The sequence below is a fragment of the Neolamprologus brichardi genome, chromosome 10, assembly GCF_056152115.1.
Source record: "Neolamprologus brichardi isolate AB-2024 chromosome 10, ASM5615211v1, whole genome shotgun sequence".
Classification (NCBI taxonomy): domain Eukaryota; kingdom Metazoa; phylum Chordata; class Actinopteri; order Cichliformes; family Cichlidae; genus Neolamprologus; species Neolamprologus brichardi.
Window position 1 is genome coordinate 32595254 of NC_142113.1, and position 23303 is coordinate 32618556.

At 38.4% G+C, this 23303-nt stretch overlaps 1 protein-coding gene across 1 annotated transcript in view; it reads right to left on the reverse strand.

Annotated features, from left to right (window-relative positions):
- Nucleotides 1–18760, reverse strand: part of zgc:77151 (uncharacterized) — a 44599-nt gene extending 25839 nt beyond the window's left edge. The window contains exon 1 of the mRNA XM_006785146.3: nt 18462–18760. Within this exon, the coding sequence (XP_006785209.2) occupies nt 18462–18482 (21 nt within the window). The 5' untranslated portion in view covers nt 18483–18760. The remainder of the gene's footprint in view (nt 1–18461) is intronic.
- Nucleotides 18761–23303: the final 4543 nt, after the last annotated feature.

Consider the following 23303-nt stretch of genomic DNA (forward strand, 5'->3'; position numbering starts at 1 on the left):
GGTTAAACTGGGTTAAACAATCACCGAGGCTACAAACCAGCCCGAATGACACACTCCAAAAACCACAATCTTCAGACCTTATTCCTATTTTTGTAAAATAACTTCAGACCCATAAACACATCAAGGCTCTTTGAAGTCAATAAATGCTGCAACAATTCACAGACCTAATATTAGACTTGCCGATACCTCAGTGATGGAGTCAAAGGAAACAGCTCAGAGTCTGCCCACATGTTCAAGGGTTTGTTTGAGCCATAAACTCTGCACACCTCTGACATCGACACTGATGATGGAGCCGTGCCATCTTTTCCCGCATGGAAACTCCACTCAGAGACTGTCGACACGTTAAACGCCTCTGAGTGACGGAAACGTTCAAAGTTTGATTTAAAATGCCAGAAACTCGCTGACACATTAAAAACACACAAACGGCGGCTGCAGCAGCGTTTTCCTGTGGTTTTACTTTCTCTTTCACCTGCGGCAGCACGAAGGACACGTTTAGGAGGAAGCCACCATAAATCTGCTGTAGTTAATCATTCAGCCTGCTGCGTTACTCCAAACTGTTCCTGCGAGCGGCTGCAGCCATGTGACCAAGTCGTACTCAAAGCTGTGAATCTGACCGGAGCCAAAATAAAAACTCTGAGCTCTGAGTTTCTGACATCATCACCTGTAGATATGTTAAAGTTGATCTGCTCTAACACGAGAGGCTTTGCATGAGCCAGTTTGAAATAATCCTCCTTTGTCTTATACTGAGCCTTGTTCATGTACTGTCCTGAAAGAAGCCGCTTAAGCTTCTGCTTCTCTTTTAACCTTCCTGTTGTGTTCGGGTCAAATCTTACTGGCTACCCCTCATAAAAAAGGAGGGGGGCGGGGCCAGAGAACTTCTAAATACTTACAAACACCTAATCTCTGCACTTCCTGTTTTGAAAACTTTGAAAACAGAAAGAACAAGGGCTCAGTTTCTAGCATTTTTTTTTAGCTCTGTATGATGTCACAGAGACAGGAAGTCCCTCATTTGGTCGTCTCAGGATCTCAGCTGTAGAGCATCAAAGTCAATTCTGTGTGATAAACTGTTTTATTCTGGAAATCTTTGTGGTAGAAGTGTCTGAGAAAATAGATCAAGTTAAATAAATAAATAAATTCTAGATTTTAGGCAAGTGTCCTTGGAATATACAGGATGTCACAGCAGCCGCCATTTTGATTTGGGGCAGGAAGCCGGCAGCTGTGGAGGATTTCAGTTACCTGAACCAACAAAACCAGCACACTGAACTTTCTGTTGGGCTTTAACTGCACACACAGTCATCCTTGTAAAGAAGCGCCGCTTTAAATCTTTACCTGACCAACCAGCACTCGTTAGCACTCATTAGCACTGGTGAAAGGACAGAAGTGCAGACTTTTCCCAGTTCAGACACATTATCAGTTCTATGATATTTAAATGGTAAACGGCCTGTATTTGTATAGCGCTTTACTTAGTCCCTAAGGACCTCAAAGGGCTTTACACATCCACCAATAGAGATTGAAAATGTGACGTCATTCAGGGGTAAAACCACAAAGAATTCTGGGAACTCGTGGCAAGAGGTACTAGCGCACGCAGGCTTTCAATTGAAAACAGTTACACAGCGATAAAAAGAAACACAAAAAATGGCAAGAAGCTGTTGTGTTATTAACTGCAATAGCCGGTCGCATGACAGCCACGGGAAGCCGACGGGTAAAGAGATCGTTTTTTTTATCGGATTACGTCGTTGAAGAGAAATTGTTCGAGCCATGTTTCTGAAGTAAAAAGAGGCGACGGATGGCCTGGATTGCAGCCATTCAAAGACCAAATATAACGTCCCAGAACATCCAGCTCACAGGTTAGTCTGCTCCAAGCATTCCCTCAAAGGTCAGTCTTCTGTTGTAGTTAATACGTCATTTTTCATAACATAATTGGTGATATAGGTTACAAGCAAGTCTGGCGCTGAACAGAAATTGTCGCTCCTTTGTTTATTGTGCATAAATAGTGAATTGTCCTGACACAATATTGCGTTTCGCTTCTGTTATTACCATGGTACATTGACAAAAACATATACTTTTATTCACAGGGTAAAACAGTTGTTTTGTATCACTAATTGCCCAGTACGATTACAGCATACAGTATTATTGTCACTGCTACATGCAATGCGCGAAAGTCACGTGGTTGGTCAATCTCTATTCACACACTGGTGATGGCAGCTACATTGTAGCCACAGCCACCCAGGGGCGCACTGACAGAGGCGAGGCTGCCGGACACTGGCACCACCGGGCACCAGTGTCCGGTGGCGCCAGTGTCATGGTTTAAACTGATATAAAAACAGTTTAAATCATGAAATTTACAGAGCAGATTGTGGACTCCCCCGTTTACCTCAGCTGACAATGCTGCGTGAGAAGCGCCCGACCAACACCATCAGTCTGACAGGAATTACGTGATTCAGACAAACTGAGTTTTTGAGGACAGGCTGAACTGTTGGTAAGCTCTGCCATTTGTGCAGCAGTTAGCTGCTGTTAGCTGCTGTTGGTACAGCTGCTCTTCTCCTCCACTCAGACCGAGCTCGTCAGGAAAGAGATGCTCTTCACAGCCGCTGTATTCAAAGATGGTGGGACAACATGGCGGCTTCCACAATCCACAAACCCGCTTTAAGTTTATGACAATGCATCAGTTCGTTCAAACATGCAACTACATTATTTATGAGTTAAACACTTATATTTATTTTTTATCTATTAAATAACCTAAAAAATTACTGATTGCACCTTTAAACTCTTTCAGGGTGGAGGGAGGGGTGGAGCTAATCTAAACCATCACGTGGCGAGAGGCGGAGTTCACCTTTGGGAAATCCCCTCATCTCTGTAAAAATCACACCGTTCGGAGCCGAGTGTTTGGCTCACGGGGATTAAACGTTTACACGCTGACCTCATTATCTGAAACTATAACCATGTTTAATGTGAACATCCACCATTGTTAACGTCTAAACAGACAGATGGAAAACCCGAGAACGCCACGCCTGCAGTCCTGGCACAATTCATTCTGGATGAGCTGGAAGTTTTAGAGCCGTCTGATAAGGAATTACAATAGTCCGGCCTGGAAATAACAAATGCACGGCTGTGTTTCCTGTCTGAGACAGGATGTTTCTAATTTAGACAAAGAAAGCTGAAAACTCCCTGCACATGAAGTCTCTGATTAGTATGAGAGATTTTCTCCAGGACATCGTGACCACGTCTCCTCGTGTCTCTTGCCAACCGTCCATGTCTCACTGAATCTCTAATGTCATTAAATAAACATAACGTGATCTAAATGAAGCAGAAATCACCTTCTGTTACAGACCGGCACCATTAGCCGCTTAATGTACATTAATAAGCTGTTAATAAGCATTTAATATACGTCTTACCGCCCACTTAGCCGACCCTCACTGTTCTGGGTGTTTACACGACAGGAACAATAAACCGAGCACACCTGGAGCACGTTCATACGTCTGAAAGCCAACACTGTCCCCACCGCCGGGCGAAGAATCCCACAGCTTTGATTTCACCGTTTTTGTTTTTGTGTGAGAGACCCAGAGCTGAAACGACAAAACCCGAACACGCCTCGGAAACCGAAGGAGGCAACTCCACCGGATCTGTGCCCGTCAGGAGGGCCCTGCGCTGCCATTTTGGATCCTGGGCCACAGCTTCAGTCAGCAGACTGTGTGATTATTCCACACCGATAAACCCACAGGAAAAGGAAACGTGCACCAACCTCGACTCGATTCAGAACATAAATGTTCACATGAAAAAACATGTTTCCAAACTGCTTTTGGGCTTAAAGTTGCTTCAGAGTGCCTCATTCAAAGACGTGTTAGCGCGTTGGACAAAGGAAACTCCGGCTCACACTTCTGATCAGAGTTTCAGTTCAGGTTATTTTTATTAAGATCACAGAGACGTTTTGCAGAAGTGGGCTTCTGATGTATAAATAACCACAACTACGTATACTATATACAAAGTATTACTTTCTCCACTGACAACGTCATCGTTATAAAAACGGTCAAACAAATCTAACTGCTTGACACGAGCCTATAACGAACACATAGTGTTGATATGTCGGATGTTTAATGAATCCATTCTAAAAATAAATATTTTATTCTATTACAGGTCACAATGTAGAAAAGAATAGTTGGTATAAACTTTTCTTTGTCCAACAGAGTGAAACTGCAATTTACAGATGTCCCCTAAACACATCAAAATAAACTTCCTGTTTTCAACACTTTATCTATTTTTCTGTGTTTTTGACTGTTTGAAGTTTAAATGATAATCTTTATTGTTTTTAGCTCGCATTAGCATCATCACAGCACCTTAACCCGCTTTACTGCATCCGCCATTTTGGTTTAACGCGTGAAGCGAGCAGAAGCGGAGAACCTCTGTGACCTTCAACCATCCCAAATCTGCCTCGTCCACACACCTGGATGCTTCTGTTAGGTCTTGCTATGCCTATACCATCTATTTATCATCGAGCGAGGGTGTGCTGTGGTAAATCCTAAACCGACCAATCAGCACGCGTTAGCAGACGGCTAGTGTTTGATGGGCAAAAAGCTTCATGGTGAGAAAAAGGATGCGAGTGCTTCTTTAAACTGGACTTTTTGTGTAGAAGTGAGTGGTTATCATTATTATTTTAACTGCTGAGCTCCTTTCGCTGCTGTTTACTGAGGCCTCACTCATGAGCGCTGTGACAGGAAGTAGGAAGTGGGATTAGCACGACGTAGAATAGATTCCTTAATCGAGCGAATGATTCAGGTCACATGTCGCAGAAAACCAAACACACTTACAAAGTAAATGAACATATTTCCATCTTTAAGCATTAGACCAAAGTGTTGTTTTTAAAGGAATTTTAAAGAGCTGACGGCTGGTTTTGGGGCTACATTTATGCCGCGTGGGGTTAAACCTGATGTTTAAGAGCCATTGGGAACGCATCAGTGTCAATGAATGACTCAGAAATGTGCCTGTGTGTGTTACATGTCCTTAAACACAGCACTGCACTACATCTGGTCCCAAAAAACAGATCCATCATGTCTGAAACACACTGGCTAAAGACAGGCGAGACCGAGACGTCTCTAATTATTCGATTTTAAATAACCTGCATCACCGCTGCAAAGGGAGATTTTAGACTGTTTGATGGCTGCAGCTGGACTTTCAGGTGAAAGTCAGCAGCACAGACATGTAACATGTCGCAGAACAAACAGCAGATGCATGACAAACAAGTATTTTGATGTGCAGAAGATGACGATGCACACGGTGAAACATTTGTCCATTTTGAATGCTGACTGTTTGTTTAAAGGCTGCATTCCTGCCTAACCCCCGAGTCTACTTCTAAATTAGGCAGCGCCTCGTTAGCGCTCAGCAGCTTCTGTTAGCTCGTTTTAGGCCCAGTTAGCACCTGCTCCTTTAGCCATCACCCACTGAAACACTCACAATGATAATTGTAAGTATAAATGTGAGCAGCTTAACATCACAGAACAGGCACAAGCACCACTTATGTGAGCATTTGGGGGAATATCTGCTTAAACAGCCTCGCTAACTTGGTATGCACGTCCATTTCCTGCATATATTGTGATTTATTAGAGGCGTAGCTGCTTTGTATTCTCAGTCTGGGAGATTTATTTCAGCTCTAGTTTGAACACATTTCTCCTCAGATGTTGTTTTAAAAAAATCATGAAAGCATGAGTGTATTCAAAGATTACTATATATTGTTGTGGGCGTCACCAAAAGAGACCAGATCCAATAATGTGTGCGTGTGTTTCGCAGCACTTTGTGTTTGTGTGCCTCTCGGCGCTGCTGGTTCCTGAAGACGTAAATCTTTAAAAACAGCAGGATGATAAAATGAAAGGAAAATGCACGCGTGCTGTTTTATGTAGAACGCAGCAGACATGCTGATCTAGATTTTACAGCACTACGTGGAAAATACTGCAGCTGTAAAAAACCAAAAAAAGAAAACAAATGCTGCCGTTTGCTGATACTGAATCCATCATGCAGCCTCCACCGCTCTGTGATCCCCGCTCAGAGCTACAGGCCAGAAAAAAAAGAATATCTACAACAGCTTTGAATGAAACCTAATATACTCCCCACAGCTGCAGCATGAAAGCTGCAAGCGACCTGAAATATTCAGCAAACATTTCTCCCTGACAGAAACAAGGCTGTGGATGCTGCAGATAATAAATAATCTGCAGTTGTTTTCAACAACAAACTGTCAGCATTCTGTATTAAAATGATTTCATATGAGCTTCCTGTTTAAAGCCCCAAAATACTCACGTTACAGCTGCAACAATTATGTGACTGACCCACAGATATAGATCTGTGTGTGTGTGTCTGTGCACAATGTTTACTTTTCATCATTATGGCTGAAATCTGTGCTAAATAACTGTTGGATGAACAGACAGTGACACTGGAATAACAATGAGTCACAGCTGCCCTGATCGTCCATTTATAGCCGACCAGGTGATGCCAGTAACTGATTTATAGTTGACGGGGAGATGAGTTTGCATTAGTCGTCATTACGGCACCACACGGACCTCCTCTGGGTAAACATTCAATTATTTCACATTATTATTCTTAGAAACCAGTTATATAGAATTTTATGTATATTTTCAGAAATTATGGGCATACATTGATACATTTTATAGATTTGTGGTCACTATTAGACATTTTTATATAACTGCCATTATCTGAAGTTCAGCTAATGTTCAGCTAACATTGCGTCAATTATAACTGAGGGTTCAGAAAACTACAAAAAGTAAAACATCAGTGTAGGAATCCAGAGTTGACTCTATAAAAGTTGCCACTACAATGTTGATTTAACACACTTTCAGCTATTTTTGGCTATGTGGGTGTGGACATGTGCTGGTTCATGAAAGCTTCAAATTCTCTGATTCCATTTTCAATAATTAACCCTTTAAGACCTACCACAGAACCAAGTCCGCCAGAGCTTATCTTTATATTTTTGCATGCTGTAGTGTCATTTTTTCGGAGCATTTCAAGTTGCTATGCACCAATACAAGCGTTATAGCTCAAATTTTAATAACATGTATGCATTAAGTCCATAGTTTGCAAAAAACTGCAATAAACTACAAAAAAAATTGAAAATCGTTTTGTTTATCCCTCAAAATTGTAAATACAAAAGTTGCACAAAATAGTTTCCAACAACAGGAAATTTGTAATTTTATTTTTGAGATACACCAATTTTTATATGCTGCAGGAAAACGAAAATAAATATTGTAATGCAAATTTGCAAAAAAAACAAAAAAACAAAACAGCATATGCATCATAATAAACAATTTCCAGCAGTGCAATTTGAGTTCTAAGCATCCCAGAAACTAAACAGAAAAACAGTCCCTGAAGGTAAAAAACTACATTTTCCGGGAAAATGACGTCACTTCCGGTTTCAGGCAGGTAATGACGGACATGCGATAGTTTGAGCTGACATCTATTCCAAAGTAGGAAGTGTTATGAACAGCTGATCTTATCGGCAAAGCCTGTTTCTGGAATATTGTGTTTTTGTTGCTGCAAGTGCTTTTTATGCAATTTTTGCAAAGCTATGTGTGGAAGGAAACCGTGACCGAGGACAAGCTGATGGCATAAGATGTAAGTACAACTCCTCTGGTTTCAAATGCAAAAAAATTATTGTGCTAGCTTACGTGGTTCCAGTTCTACAGAGATTTAAAAATAGTTAGAGCACAATTGAGCATGCCCGCTCTGACTGGTTTTAAAGGGTTAAATTATTACTAAACTTATAAAAACAAAAACAAAAAACATTTAAAATATTTAAGCTTGAAAAAACAACAACAACATAATGAAGTATTTTTTTTATATTAATATTATTAAATAATTATAACAACTTCCATATTGGCTTCACTTCTCAGATCCACAAGCTAGGTCTAATTTTAGAGATGCTAAAGTCTGCGTTAGCACTGAAGCTAAGGTTAGCCAATATTAGCCAAATTAGCCAACATTAGTTTTCTGAAGCTAATCTGGTGAAAAGTAAAGATGATTTTCACCAGGAAAAAACTATCAGCAATTTATAAAGGCAGTGTTCAGTCTTTATGATAAAAATCCAACCCTAACTGCTAGCTTTCTTCTGGCTAATGTTAGCTTTCTTCTGGCTAATGTTAGCAGGCAAGCTAGTGTTAATTAACACCTATTTTTTATGAGCTAAGCTTTTTAAGTCAACAAATTAATGTAAGCTCCCAGAGGTAATCTAATAACTTGACTTTTCATTTTATAATTGTCTTTGTATCAGCTAACTTTACCAAATAACCAGCACCATATTCAGCTAGTTTAGCAGCATCACCAATAACAGAACTGAGAGCTAGCTGCAGCTGTAGTCTTTTTGTGTTTTTGCCAAAAGCCCTTCAGGAGCTAACGTGCTCCATGATACCAGGCTAACAGTATTGACTTTAGAAATGAGTAAAGAAAGAAATAACTTTCTACAGTAACAGCAAACATTGGGGCAGTTACCCAGTAAGCATAATATTAATATCAAGGTTTCTGTATTTAATCAATATTTAACAGTATTTAATATAATACTGGAGTATAGTTAACTTGTCTTTTCATTGTTAAATTACTTCTCTTGTGGGGATAGGTTAATTGGATAATCCAAATGGCCACTAGGTGTGAATGTGCGAGTGAATGTGAGTGCGAATGGTTGTCTGTCCCTGTGTGTTGGCCCTGCGACAGACTGGCGACCTGTCCAGGTACCCCGCCTCTCGCCCTATGACAGCTGGCAACTTCTCTTGATGATCAACTTAATTTTATATGTAAATACCCGACAAAAACATAATAAAAAAAATTAAGCAATGGAAAAAAGAAAAGTTTCTAATGAATTTTCAGTTAATCTTGTAATTTTTAAGTTAACCCTGTGAAGGAAATTACAGTATTACAATACACTTCACATTTTAGCTGAGTCTCTCACTAAATTTGTATTTATAGTATTATTTACAAACATAAGAAGAAGATTAGAATGTCTAAGACAAATATCATCACAAATACACTTCGAGAGTCTCATAAGCTGGATTAATGAATATCAAGTTAGTAACATCGACGTATATCAAAAAGCCAGTGAATTTCCTAAATAAGTATTATGGAACCTTTTGGGAAAATTTAGGCTGATTAATTATGATCAAAGCACCAAGTTTCCCTTAATATCACTGACTAAATATTGAAATATTGATCATTACAGTAAATTGAATTGTAGGGTTATATAAACATCTACAGAGGCCTTTAAAACGTTTGATCAATCAACCCTAACAAAAAACAAAAAAGCACACACACCACCAAACTCTTTAACACAATTATTTGGGACTACGTTCCTGTTATTCGCTTACTTATTAATACTAGTGACTTGTGACAGCCATACATGTTTGTTTTTAACATTATACAGACAGAAAAAGGGAGAAAACTGATAAATCGAATTCACTTCAGTGTTAAAAACATGCATGAGAAAGGCAACAGAAGTGTAAAACCTAACTTTAAATATACTTTGAACATTTGTTTAAAAGCAGGATTATGTTAATATATTAAAAGTCAGACACCAGGAAGACACCGATTACTTCATATATGTGTATGTGTGCATATGTGTATATATATTCTATAAACTTGCAAACAAGTCCCTGTAAAGTATGATATGAACTTTAAGATAGAAGAAAGAGGAAATTGGTCATTTTAAAAAAATAATCTTTAAATATTTGGGACCAAGTTTCTGTTGCAGAGCTAAACTTTGAGTCCACCAACTACTGAAGTGCTGATATTAAAGGGAGCAGCAGAGAGCTGCGTGGTTTGGAGTTTTTTCCACATTGCGTGAATTGAAATAAATCAGGCAGAGGTCACATTCACCCAGCCTCTTATCCACATAAAAATAAAGAGAGCTCAGTGTCTAAGCTCAGGGTGTGGCGGGCTGTGCAGCTGCTCTCCATTTACTCATGATCGAAGATTCACAAAATAAAATCGAGTTCATTTTCTGCTCTTTCCACAGAAGGATCAGCTCCCAAACATCAACCAGTCCTTCCTGTTCGGCCTGTAGCCGCTGTGACGTTTCACCTCCTCCTTCCCCCTGAATATTCACAAATTCCCACTCTTGTGTTGATTATCCACAACCCCCACCCTACCCCACCCAGAACGCCCTCCCCCATTTATCCCACCACCACCAGCAGCCCTCCCCCACCCGCTGCTGCAGCTCTGCAGACCAGCTGCAGCAGGCCCAGGATCAATTTTTAGAAAGATAGGGCAGAAAATATACATATCAGCTACACATGGAGTCAGGTAGCAACACTAACAGCACCACAACGTAAAAACAGACAGCGGATGACATTTAACTACGTCACTGTGAACTCAGCAGACTCACGAAAACACCAAAAACATGAATCAGCCTCTCAGAGTTTTATATTAACACTCTTCTTCTGCAGCAGCACAAGGTCGCCGCTGCTGCATGTCAGAAAAACTCAGCTATAGGAACTGAAATTACAGAACCGCAGGAGATTAAATAAAACACAGCGTCACCGTGGAAACATTGCAACATACGAGAATAAAACACATGTAAGATCGCTGGAGACGAATACTGCACAATTACAGCAGCGGCGTGGCCCCAGAGGACAATTATTAAAACACTACAGAGGAAAAATAAACCGTCAGACATGCAGACAGTCACAGAAACACGGGTTTGAAGTCCAAACGAAGAAGCAACAGAGTAAAGTTTTAATTTTAAATGAGTCAGAGTGACGTGGGAACATTACTGACATTAACAAGCCTCAAAGATGCCATAAAACTGATGTGTTTATAAAATGATACTAATCAAAGATGGAAACATTAGATTTAGATGAAAATCACCCCAGAAGAAGCCACAACAACCAGATGTTCTCCGTCCTAATAAAGATGCAACAGTTTCAGCTTTAAGCAGGTTCGTTAAGGAACAACGTTATCTCAGTAACACTTCTGTAAAGCACTCATTTACATTAAATGAGTGGTATAATAATAATAATACACTACACATTGAATACTGAGTCTCATGACTGCTATAAATACTCATTTTTAACCTGTAATAACAACATACAACTAGAAACATGCCTCATACATATGTTTGAGCCTTAAAAAGTTTGATCTAAAACCCTAAATAATATTTATTGGGTCACTGTAAGAATGTTTTGGGTTTATTCGTAATGATAAAAAAACTATTATGAGATTAAATATTGACGAGTCAATCCTACTTCAAATTACATTTTAAAAAATGTCAATAACTAAAAAACAAAATCAATGCTCAATATTATGTCAAAAAAGTAAGATTTTCTTAGGTTACACTACACTCTTAGTACTGGTGTTCATTAGGGGTGGGGGGGAAAATGGATACTGTGTAGCATGGTGATATTTTGTTTGCTAATAATGTATGGATACAGGGACAGCAGAAATCGATATTTTGTTACAAAAAAGGTTTTTGTGCTCTGACTTCAGAGCATGTTGATCCTTTTTCTGAGCAAGAATCCTGACATTCCTTCACTGTCCAAATGTGACAGTTTACTTATTTTAATTTAAGACATGTTTTATTTTAATTAAGTTTTTTATTTAATGTAAAATTATATTTTGTTTTAAATTCTTCAGTTGCTGAAGGGGCTGCATAGTTTTCATAAACTGCATAGTTCAGAATAGCTATAATTGTACCAGATGGTTGATTCAGTTAAGTTGGACTAGACTGTAATACAAACCGTTCAGTTTGTCAACAATAAAACTGAAATGAGAGAAAGACTGAGTGTGAGACTTTGATATTAGATCAAATGAATATTGATAAAGTTTACCTTTATGTACAGAATCTGAATATCGCAAAATATTTTAAAAAATTGCAATAATATCGTATCGTGCGTTAAGTATTGTGATAATATCGTATCGTGGGATGTATGGTGATTCCCACCTCTAGTGTTCATAGCTGTATGTGTGTCTTAGTCAAATCACATTCATACAAAAATACACGAGATTGAAATAAAATGGAGTCGAAGGCAGCATCAGCAGGGAGACTCAACTATAGCATTACTACCAACATGATAAACATATGTTACTGAACTTTAAAGTAAGTTTAGCTAAAACTGTATTAATTATTAGCATTATAATGCAAAAAAAACACCAGATTCATATCAAAGTGTTGAAGCAGGTTTAGATTTGTAGCTGAGCACCAAACTTATGACTCATCTCCATTTTTTCCTCTTCCTGGTGGGAACAACGTGGGGATAAGAAAGGGTTTGGGTGTCAGACACGTTATGAAGGAACATGTTGGGTATTAAATCTTCTATGTACTGATAATTCGTCATCAATGTCACAACATATGTTTATATGATTTTAATTTACTGTTCATTTCACATGTTGTTCAAACACGTCACAACTTTGTCATTACAGTCAGTAAATCTGTAGGTCTCCATTCATAGGTTTCTGCGATATTGACGTCAGATTGAAACGTGTTGACAGTTAATAGGTTCAGATATCAGGTGAAAAATCTTTAGATATCACGATAATATCGTTACTGCGATTTTTGTGAAAGCACCGATTGAAATATTACAACCTAAATATTAGACACATGAGTTTCAGCTCTTAATAGAGCACGATATCTGACGAGAGAACGAGATGACGTTGAAGAAAATGCAAAATTGAGATTAATATTCGACATATTCAAGATGGCAGGAAGAGACCGAGTTCCCATAAAATGTTCCCGAACGTTGTGCAGACTGCTAAAAACAGACATGAACTCTTCAAGCAGAACAACAAACCAGATCAAGGACATAAAAATAAAGTCGGGTAAGAACCTGTGAAGTCTTGTAAAGTCTGACACAAATATGAGAATGAGCAGAAAATTATGGAGGAAGTGATCGTGAACGTCTGACAGCGACTGAACTGACGACTTTTTCCATCCCATTATTGTATTTCCTCATCAGTTTCCTCAATATCACATTTTTAGTTTAGTTTTTTAATTTTCTTGGATTATAACAAAAGTTTATGGATCTTTTGGATCTTCTGTATGAAAGACACGCTTATAAAAACAAACCCATCGACACCACAGATCCACAGTTGGTGTTATTGCTAAATACTGACCTCAATTCTGGTTTTTACCATAAAGAAACGTAAGCTGTACTTTATAAAATTAAGAAAATAATACTGTAATATCATAAAATTAAGTGAATAATTTGGTTAGTCACTGATGGATTATTGGCTAATAATTGACTCTACATTTCCTCTACAGGACTAATAAACAGTTACAGTTACAGCTCGGGTGCATTCAGTGCTACAGACGTAAATATCCGTCACAAATATGAGAGATATGGTTTGGAAAAAGAGAAACAATCATTCCCAGGAATAAAGCTCTGACATGTTAAAGGTTTCAATGCACTTTTACAAACACAATAATCAGCTTTTTATACATTATACGTGTAAATAAAAGTGTAATAAAAGTGACAGTTAATTAAACCTCAGACATGACCTTTAGTATGTAATAAAACTGGAACAAATATCAGTAAATATTCACATCTGAGAGCTGGAGCCAAACGTATTTTGTATTTTTTATTTTAAAAAATAAAGATTAATTTATCAAAAATTATATTTTTTGGAAGCTCAGCTGAAAAATTGTTAATGTGTTTTGTCAGGAAATGAAAAATTAACTTATAGTCGTCTAACAAATCAATGAATCATCAATATTGTTGGCAGATAAACAAGAAAACACAGCAGAAATATAACTAACCACAAGATGAAAATAAGAAATTGGGATTTTTTCCATGAACAAACGCTGATGTATTGACGAAATATTTGTTATCAGCTTGTTTGGTAAATCGATTAAGCAGATTATTTGTAGAGATCGAACCTTTTATAGCCAAACGAGCAGGAAAACAAAGAGTAATAGGATCAAAACGACTGCTCGCCTAACACTCAAAGAGCTGGGATGATATTTTTGCTTAGCGATTGTTAAATGAGTCGTTACAATTGCTACTTTTTCACTCCTCTGTTGTCGACTAATCAATTAACCCTGAGGGTGTAGGTGTCTGTGGATATAAGAGCCGTAAAAAACAAGAACAAATACCACTGAGCTCAAATTTCAACAAGCCAGAAACAAAAATTCTTGGTGAGCAGTTACACAATAATGAGCAACAGGACTGCGTTATCTTCTGTCCATACACTGCTCCACTCATCCATGAAACTTTACTTTCTTAATACACAAAGAAAAAAAATAAAGGAAGTAAGAAATTTAGTTCAAGCTACAGAAAAACAAGCCCAGCAACTAATCCTACGACTACTGCGTTAATCCCTGGAATATGTGCAGGTGTGGGCAGGAAAAAACAAAAGTACAGCAAGCTAAGACATAACCACAAATCATGTTACGCTGACACAGGAGGAGAAACGTTCTCTTTAAAACCATACACGGGCAAAACTCAACACTGCTGATTATTTGTGACTCAAATCTAATGATCTGAGACGTCTCAGCTACACGTGTGAGCAGGGAAACCAGAAATGTTCTGTTCAAAGCTGAAAAACAAACTTTTGATTTGTTGGTCATCAAAATTTGTATTTTAGTGAATCAGTGGTGCTTTATGGAGAACTCAAAGCACCATAAATGTAATTAAGCTGGAAATAACAGGATTTTCTTGCTTAAATTGTGATTGTGATGCGAGTCATTGATACAAACTGGAAATTTATGCACAAATCTCATTTTTATTGAGAAAATTTACTTTTCAGCTCCACGTCCACAAAGTTTAACCTTAAAAATCTACTAACCATAAATCCACTCACTGTTAGCAACGCAGCTGCAGATATTTAAACCAAGATATTTGCTATATTATAAATATAATACACCAGTAATCATTCAGTAGCCTATAGTCAGATATTTTGAGAAAAGTCATTTTAAAGTATAAACACGTAACCTTACTCAACAGAAAATGACCCTGCTGTGCTTCTGATTTATCATCTGAGGACCAACACAATAGGGGTGGGGGAAAAAATCGATACTTTGTAGCATGGTGATATTTTGTTTGCTAATAACGTATGGATACAGGGACAGCAGAAATCGATATTTTGTTACAAAAAAGGTTTTTGTGCTCTGACTTCAGAGCATGTTGATCCTTTTTCTGAGCAAGAATCCTGACATTCCTTCACTGTCCAAATGTGTTTAACTTGTTTTTGGCAGCAATAAACATGACAGTTTACTTATTTTAATTTAAGACATGTTTTATTTTAATTAAGTGTAAAACTTTTTTATTTAATGTAAAATTATATTTTGTTTTAATTTACTTTCAAATTCTTCAGTTGCTGAAGGGGCTGCATAGTTTTCATAAACTGCATAGTTCAGAATAGCTATAATTGTACCAGATGGTTGATTCAGTTAAGTTGGACTAGACTGTAATACAAACCGTTCAGTTTGTCAACAATAAAACTGAAATGAGAGAAAGACTGAGTGTGAGACTTTGATATTAGATCAAATGAATATTGATAAAGTTTACCTTTATGTACAGAATCTGAATATCGCAAAATATTTGAAAAAATTGCAATAATATCGTATCGTGGGATGTATGGTGATTCCCACCTCTGCAACACAACACTTTTAGTTTAATGTTGGATCATCATTTTAGTTGTTAAAATGTGCCTAAGTAGAGATAGATGACAAAAACACAACTTACTATGTGCTTATTACTCAGGTTATTACTCAAACACATAAGAAAGAAACGTACATTTTCACCATCACATCTGTTTGATTCGTGTTCAGCTGCTAATCTATGAACCAAATGACTCACTGAGCAATTTAGTTTAAAATATTTAAATGGCAGAAAAAGTAAAAACGCAACAAAGTAACAACATTTCTTTTTAGCTCAAGTTTAGCACACAGCTGCCTCACACAGACAAACCAGCATCAGCGCTCGTTCGTTTCCTTCCAGGATCTAAATCGATTACTCTCAGATGTCTTGACTTTTATACGTTTAAACACATAAAGAAACTATTTACTCACATGAGCTGAAGCTCAACGCTGGGTTGGTTAAGTTCTGACTAATTGTTCATCAAAATGTTTGAGGCTCTCCAAATCAATGAATCCATGAAATGATAACTTTAGATTGGAAATCTGAGTAAAGTGAACACAGCACAGTAATATAAACGACTTCTTTTATCAATGAGATAATTGTTTTTACACGTAGGAACAGATATATCTACTTATTTGGGTCACATTTAACAAAAGAAACGAGCAGAAAAATCACCTTTAAACTGGTTTCTGAGTATTTTTCTACAAATCTATTAATTTACGATCTTTGTAAACAAAGGTACAATCACTGTTCAGCTCACATTTAACAAACTGAAGATCGATATCGACAGCAGAGGCGAATAATTTCCTCCAATAAGATCATCTGTAAACATTTATGCTCATATCTGATCAAACACGATCAAGAAACACAACAACGTCACAAAAAGATGTCTGCAGGTCATTTGTGTGATCAATAACCAACCGATCAGTAATCTTCAGTTACACTCGTCTGGCAAAGTTCAAACATAAACATCTTTAAATTAGTTTCAGATTCATTTTTATTAATGTGTAAACTCAGCTGAATACTCATTAACCATGAAGGGAAGATCTTTGTTATATGGAGGCAGGAAAAGACGCACAACAAACTTTCTGAAGGAATTTGGAGTAATGGGAACACAAAGAGCTGCAACAGACAAACTAGTTCATAGGTTTTATGGGTTCATTGTCTAACCAATCAATCGCCGACATGCAGGCATTTGAGTAGGAGAGCTCATTTACACCAACAAACACAAAAATCACCTTTAAATTAGTTTCTGACTCATTTTTGTATCAATGTATCCCCCGACTCTAATTACAAGCAGGAAAAGGACTCAAACTAAGTCCGTATTTAGTCCTGCAGAACCAGTTTCAGCCCCTGAATTAGTTGCATACATGTATTTAAGTTAATTACAGTGAGAATATATGATAAATGCCAGCATGAAGTGAGCTTTCTGTGTCATAAACATGCCATTATCCAGTGGAGCCCCGTCTACCAGTATCTTTTTCCTTTTTTCCCCCGTGGCCCTGGGGGAGGGCTGTGCAGTGCTCCAGCCTACCACAGGCAGGAAAATAAGAGGCACATAATATAATCTGAGCTGTGAGAGGCAGCCCTCTGTCTAAAATGCACACACACACACACACAGGAATTTAAGATGGAAACCCTTAATCTGCACCATGCCTGCGTCAGTTCTCGTGATATTTCTGACAATAATGCAGTGAGATTTTTTTTCTAACACTGTTTTCAACCCAGGAAGGAAGAGAAATTAAAAAACGTCTCCTGCTTTGCACATAAATAAATAAATAAACTAAATAAAGCGAGCAGTATTGACCTTGGGTATATCCTGTTATTCAAAAGCTCACAAGTTCAGCACTGAAGGAAAAACTCTCAGTGTTGCAGTAAATTAATATTTAAACAGAGACATTGTAAAAATATACAAGCAGCAGTGGAATATTAAATATCTCTACATCCACGCAGCGCCACACATGGAGGATTTCAGTCCAAATAAATGACTTTTATTTCTTATAAAGCCCACGCTGCCCTCGCTGTGTGTCCTCTGGCGTGTTTCCTGCTCGCTCGGTTTTTATTTTATTTTATTTTATTTTTATTTTGCACTTGAAATAGCCTTGACCAAAAAAAACAACAACTCCACATTTCAGTTCCCCTTCACGCAAACACACAATAATAAGATTCCTCCTTAAAACTGTGCCAATTACAGCGGAGACAAAATGTCGGGAGGATTTGATCATAATATCAATATGCTTCCTATTAAAAGCAACACTGCTCCACCTAGTCCTGAAAAATATTTCTAATCTCTAATATCTCGTCGGGCTGGGAATTAATTCTCATAAAAATGGAGAACATGTCGATGGTAGCTCGGCTGCTTTTTCTTTGGGGCTGGAAAAAAACAGGAGGGTAAAAGTTTCCTGATATTTTCAGGGCAAGAATTTAATTTTATTTTGAGCTAATGTGCTTCTTGTTAGTGTGGGTGGGGGTTGGTAGCCGGAGGAAGAAACTGTCGACACGACACACAAAGAAATTAATCATTAACACGGAGAAAATATCAGAAATATTAAACTGGAATTTAACGGCTGGGTAGGATAGGAAACGAGGCGACAGCTCGGTGTCACAGCCCATTGTTTCCCCCCACGAAAAATACAAATATCACCGATTTATTAGGAGCCAGAAAAAAGTTGAGCCTGGCTGAATAAAGTTGTAATTGCAGTCAGAGCAACTCTCCGTGCCTGGGTTTGGCTGATATGAGAAAACACTCAATACGACATGGCCAAAGTAAATGAAATAAAACCCAGAATTCAGGCTTCAATCGGCGCCGACGCTAGCTTAAAATATTCTCCACGTCAACAGGTCAAAAAACGGCCGGCCACCAGCGACATAAACGGCTTTATTTGGAAATTACATCGGCTTTACCTGTATTGCATTGTGCTCCATTGCAGTCCTGCATTCCCCTCTCTGTGAGGCCCTTCTCCGGTTACGCCGCCGGGACTCGCCGACACACAAACAAACGCACCAGAGGAAGAATAAAAAAAAATAAAATAAAAATAAAAATAATAAACCTTTTTTTTCTTTCTTTTTTTTTTTTTGGACAGGATCTAGGTGTGGCCAAAGTTTGCCACAGAGTACAACTTAATGTTAAAGTCACTCTCACAGCGGAGTTGGAGCATCTTTAGCTTCAGAAACGTGACGTATTTCCGACCGACACGGAACACGAGGGCGGGGTTTACACACGGCAGTTTAAAGCCAGTAACACGGTTATTATTTTATTTCACTCTTTACTTCATTCCATTTCAAACAGTTTAACCGCAGCGGCTCCTTTTAGCGGATTTTAAAAAGTAATAATATCGACACGAAGGATGTATATACAACATATAACTACATTAGGTTATTAAAGGAAGCTAATTATAAAGCAATAACTAAAATTATAGCTGTGGCAATCAATAAATTAAAAAATAAAAATAGTTCACTGAAATAAAAGTAGGAACAATAGTATGAAAAAATATCTTAGACAACTTTATGTACTTGAAAAAAAGGAAAGAATCAGGAGATGTAATCAGTCCTTATCTCTTTGGGTTGATTCAAATCTTTGCCCTGATAAATACCCCCTATCAGGTTTGTCAAACATGAGGCCCAGGGGCCAGAATCAGCCCAGCAAACACTCGAACTTAGACATTCATACTATACCAACGTTATTAAGTAATATGCAAACAAGTAAATGTCAGAACTGATTTTGTCTCCACAGTTTAAAAATGGATTAACAAAACTTCTTATTTTACACATTTATTATAATTTAAACCCACAGAGTTGTGCTGACAGATTCCCTTCATGCATTTCTTTATCATGTACAAAGACTCAGCTAAACCTCTTTAACACCAACATAAATGAACTTTCACTGCTTCAGTCCACTTAAGATCAAAGTTTTTATAATAACAAAAAATTGTAAAACAAATGCTCAACTAATGACAAACTAAACTGAGCAGCAGTTGGGTCGTCGAACATTTGGGTCCAGAAACAAAAGCAACAGGAAAAAAAATTATATATTATTTCTGGTCCTGAAGGAATTTCCCAACTATGTTTTTAATGCGGTACATCTTATCTCATGTTAAACCACGTGACTAAAAACATGACACCAAGCCTTTGTGGTGATGTTACATGTGTGTACCAAATGTCACGCATGCAGGTGAAACACAGCCCCGGGGCTGCTTTATGAAACAATATTGTAGGTGCACAAGCCCCTCGCCTCAAAAGATGTCTACATGTTTCAGATTTTCTTCACCTGCAACAACATTTTTTAAACATTTCTGTATAAATTTTACCTCCTGACTAACATGAATTTATTACACAGAGACTCAAAGTAACAATCAGTCAGAAATTAAAATCTTCCGAACAAAACCAAATAAATAAGTCACGTAGCCATAACGCTCTTTTTCTTTTCTTCACCTCTTATCCAGGAGGCTTCTTCAGTTCTCCAACCAAAAGGTGGAGAGTCCCAGGTATTTAAATCTTAGTGGGGGTTGTCACCTTTGGAGCTGGTCGTTGACCCACAATTAATCATGCATGTCATGAGCCAAGGTGTGAATAGGACAACCCCCAGTAGGGTTTACAGACTCTCCTGCTGGTGAAGCATCTCAGGCTACGTCCACACGTACACGGGTATTTTTGAAAACAAAGATTTTCCGTTTTCGTTTATTAAAAAAATCCCGTCCACACATAAAAGCCAAAAACGAAGGAAAACGCTGCTAGGAACATGCCAAAGCAGCAGGTGGCGATATATTCCTATCTGTGTAGAAATGTTGGCCAATCAGAAGTCAATAAGCCTGGGTGGGAAAGAGTAAACAAAGATGGCGCATAGAAGCAGAACTGAGTTGTATATGTGGAGGGACAGTAACTGTGTGTGTATATGTAAGCATTTAAACACCGCAGAGTAAAATTAACAGTAACAGTATTTTGTCTACGTCCGCCATTGTAGAAATTCATCTCACCGAAACAATAACGCGGCGCACAGTGTGACGTCAAAAAATGCGCACACCTTTGACGCCTCGTCCACACGTAAACGCAAAAACTGAGTTTTTGAAAATCTCCACCCTGGGAGGAGATTTTAAAAATCTCAGTTTTCAGTGACCGAAAACGCCGTTTACGTGTGGACGAAAGGCGCAAACGCATAGAAAAATCTGCGTTTTCATAAATACCCGGGTACGTGTGGACGTAGCCTCAGAGTCCACACTAGTGTAATTGATCACATGACTGCATCATATGACTAACATGCGTCATTTTTCAAAAGTCTCAGTTTTTGCTGTCCACACTGCGACGTGATAGCACCGTCTTCAAATGTACGCGTTTTCAAGGGCGTTTTCAAAACGCTGCGTTTTCCTTCGGGGTAAACGCCGTCTCAGTGTGGACGGGAGGCCAAAACGGAGTTTTCAAACGAAAAGGCATTAGTGTGGACGTGGCCTCAGAAAAAGTCCTGCTCTTATGAATATCATCTGGATAACTGAGAACCTACACAGACTCTTAGTACCATGTTTTTATGTTTTTTGTTGCAGTTTTGAAAGAAGTAAAATAAGGAAAACTGCTGACTTTTGAGTTTTTCTTTCCTTTTTTTACTAAGGGGGTGATTCTGAAGTGCAAGGGAATATGTATATTAGCATTTCTAGGGCTACGACACCTTCATTGTTTTAGTTCTACAGTTTCATAATATCCTACAAAATCACAGCATTATTGTAAAGAACTGGAAGGTTAAGGTACCAAACAACCATGGAAGGCCTCTGCAGATACGCCGGTGGTGAAAGACTCATTCCTCTTTTTTTGTTTCGGTGACAAACTCCTTAAAATGTCTTTCAGAGTTTTTCAGTCCAGTCCTGTACCTGACCATTTTGAGCATTTGTGTCCAAACATAACAGACAACTTAGCAAAGAAGAAAGTTTTAAATGGTATCTTCAGGCACTTTTTATTAGCAGCTTTTCACATTTTTCCTATTTCTTTAGTCTAATCTATGAAAAATACCAAAGATAACACAGTTTGACATAAAGCAGCATTTTTGCACCAACAAGCTGATTCCCAAACAGCTATTAGCTGAAGACTTGGCACATCTCAGCCTGCTGTGCAGTCTGTTATTTAGAATTTGAGGAATCTGAACAAGTTGAGGACGAAAGAAGTGGCCTAAGAAAAACTATGTTCAGCAGAAAAACATTGTCTGAAAGTCAAGTCCTTAAAAAAACCCCAAAACAAGAGACACATGTGGACCTTCAGCAGGTCTCAGTGCGGTTGTCAAGGAGCCATCGTTAAGGAAGGGAAACAGGTTTTCAGCTCGTACATCGTTTCAGTCATTTCACATTTTCTGGAAAAATGTAAAGAAATGAGAAGTGCCTCAAGACTTTTGCACAGTACTGTAACTCCACAACTATAAGGCCATTAAGAATAACGCTGAGTGTGTGGATAGTTCATGAGTATCACTGTGACTGAGGTCATTCAGGACCTCCCCGACTATATCTGCACTGACGTACTTAAACATACTACAAAACTCATCGATTAGAGGTTTTAGTAAAGACACGGGGAGATCCACGCTCCAGTTTTTGCCTCTTCACTGTAATCTGACTGCAAAATATGACCGTGTCCCACTGCAAGAGGTTTTATGGACATATGCAACTTTTTCTAACGACCAGTATATGACCAGATCCTACCATTGTACACAAATATATCAACAATATGCTACAATTTGGCCTCCAGATGGACTTTAATGATGGGGGTTGGGATCATGTGTTGAACTTTCAGAAAGTTATGCAGGACGTGCAACCGTAAAACAAATGAGTCAAACTTTCCTGCTCAGACTTGCACAGAGTTCATTTGTCGTCAGCATTTAGAAGCCTGATGTGTTTTTGGGACACTTATTACGTAATGTTTTCACATTTCATTCGTTCATTTCTTTGTGATCCAGAATCAGAAAGAAAGAAGGCACAAGTCTGGGATTAAAGGACTTAATAAAGTCTTCATTCAGCCTGCAGTCACTTTATTAGTAATAACTGTGAATGTATATTTGAAAGACACGAGGCTGGATCAGAGCAACATTTACAATTAACTTTCCAACAGGATATTGTTTAAGGGTAGAACTTGAGTAAAAGATCGGGACTTTTATGTTATGTTATGTTGAGTCTATGCAGAGTCGAACCAAAGGGATAACTCCGAACACAGACCGGAGAAATAAAAAAACAAGCGTTTATTTAGGAAAACCGAAGAAGCGGAGAGGTCACCCAAAGACCAGACAACAGACCAGAGGACGGTGACTTTCTAAACCCCCGAGGTAATCAGGGAAACAGCCAAGGGAAAGAGACAGGTGAAGACAATCAAGACAATCATAAAACTCCAAGTGAGGCAGCTAAACACAGGCGCTGTGTCCCAATTCAGGGTCTGCACGCTTGAAGTACGCATTTTAAGTGTGATTACGTCACCGCCACGCGACGACGGCTGTCCCAATCCGAAGTGTACTTCAAATGCATACTCCAAATGCGCCGTCGATTTCCCCAAATATCAAGCGTGGTCCGGTGCACGCTTCGTGGTCCCATATATCCCACAATTCATAGCGCGGCGGTGGGTGTGGATAATTTTGCCGCAAAATATGGCAGAAGGGAGCGGCCGAAAAGTGAACTGTCAAAAGTAAGTACTGAACATGACGTCACTTAATTATGTGCGAATGTTTAATAATGAAGAACATTAAAACATTACTGTTGGCCACATGTTGGCAAAGTTAATATATATATA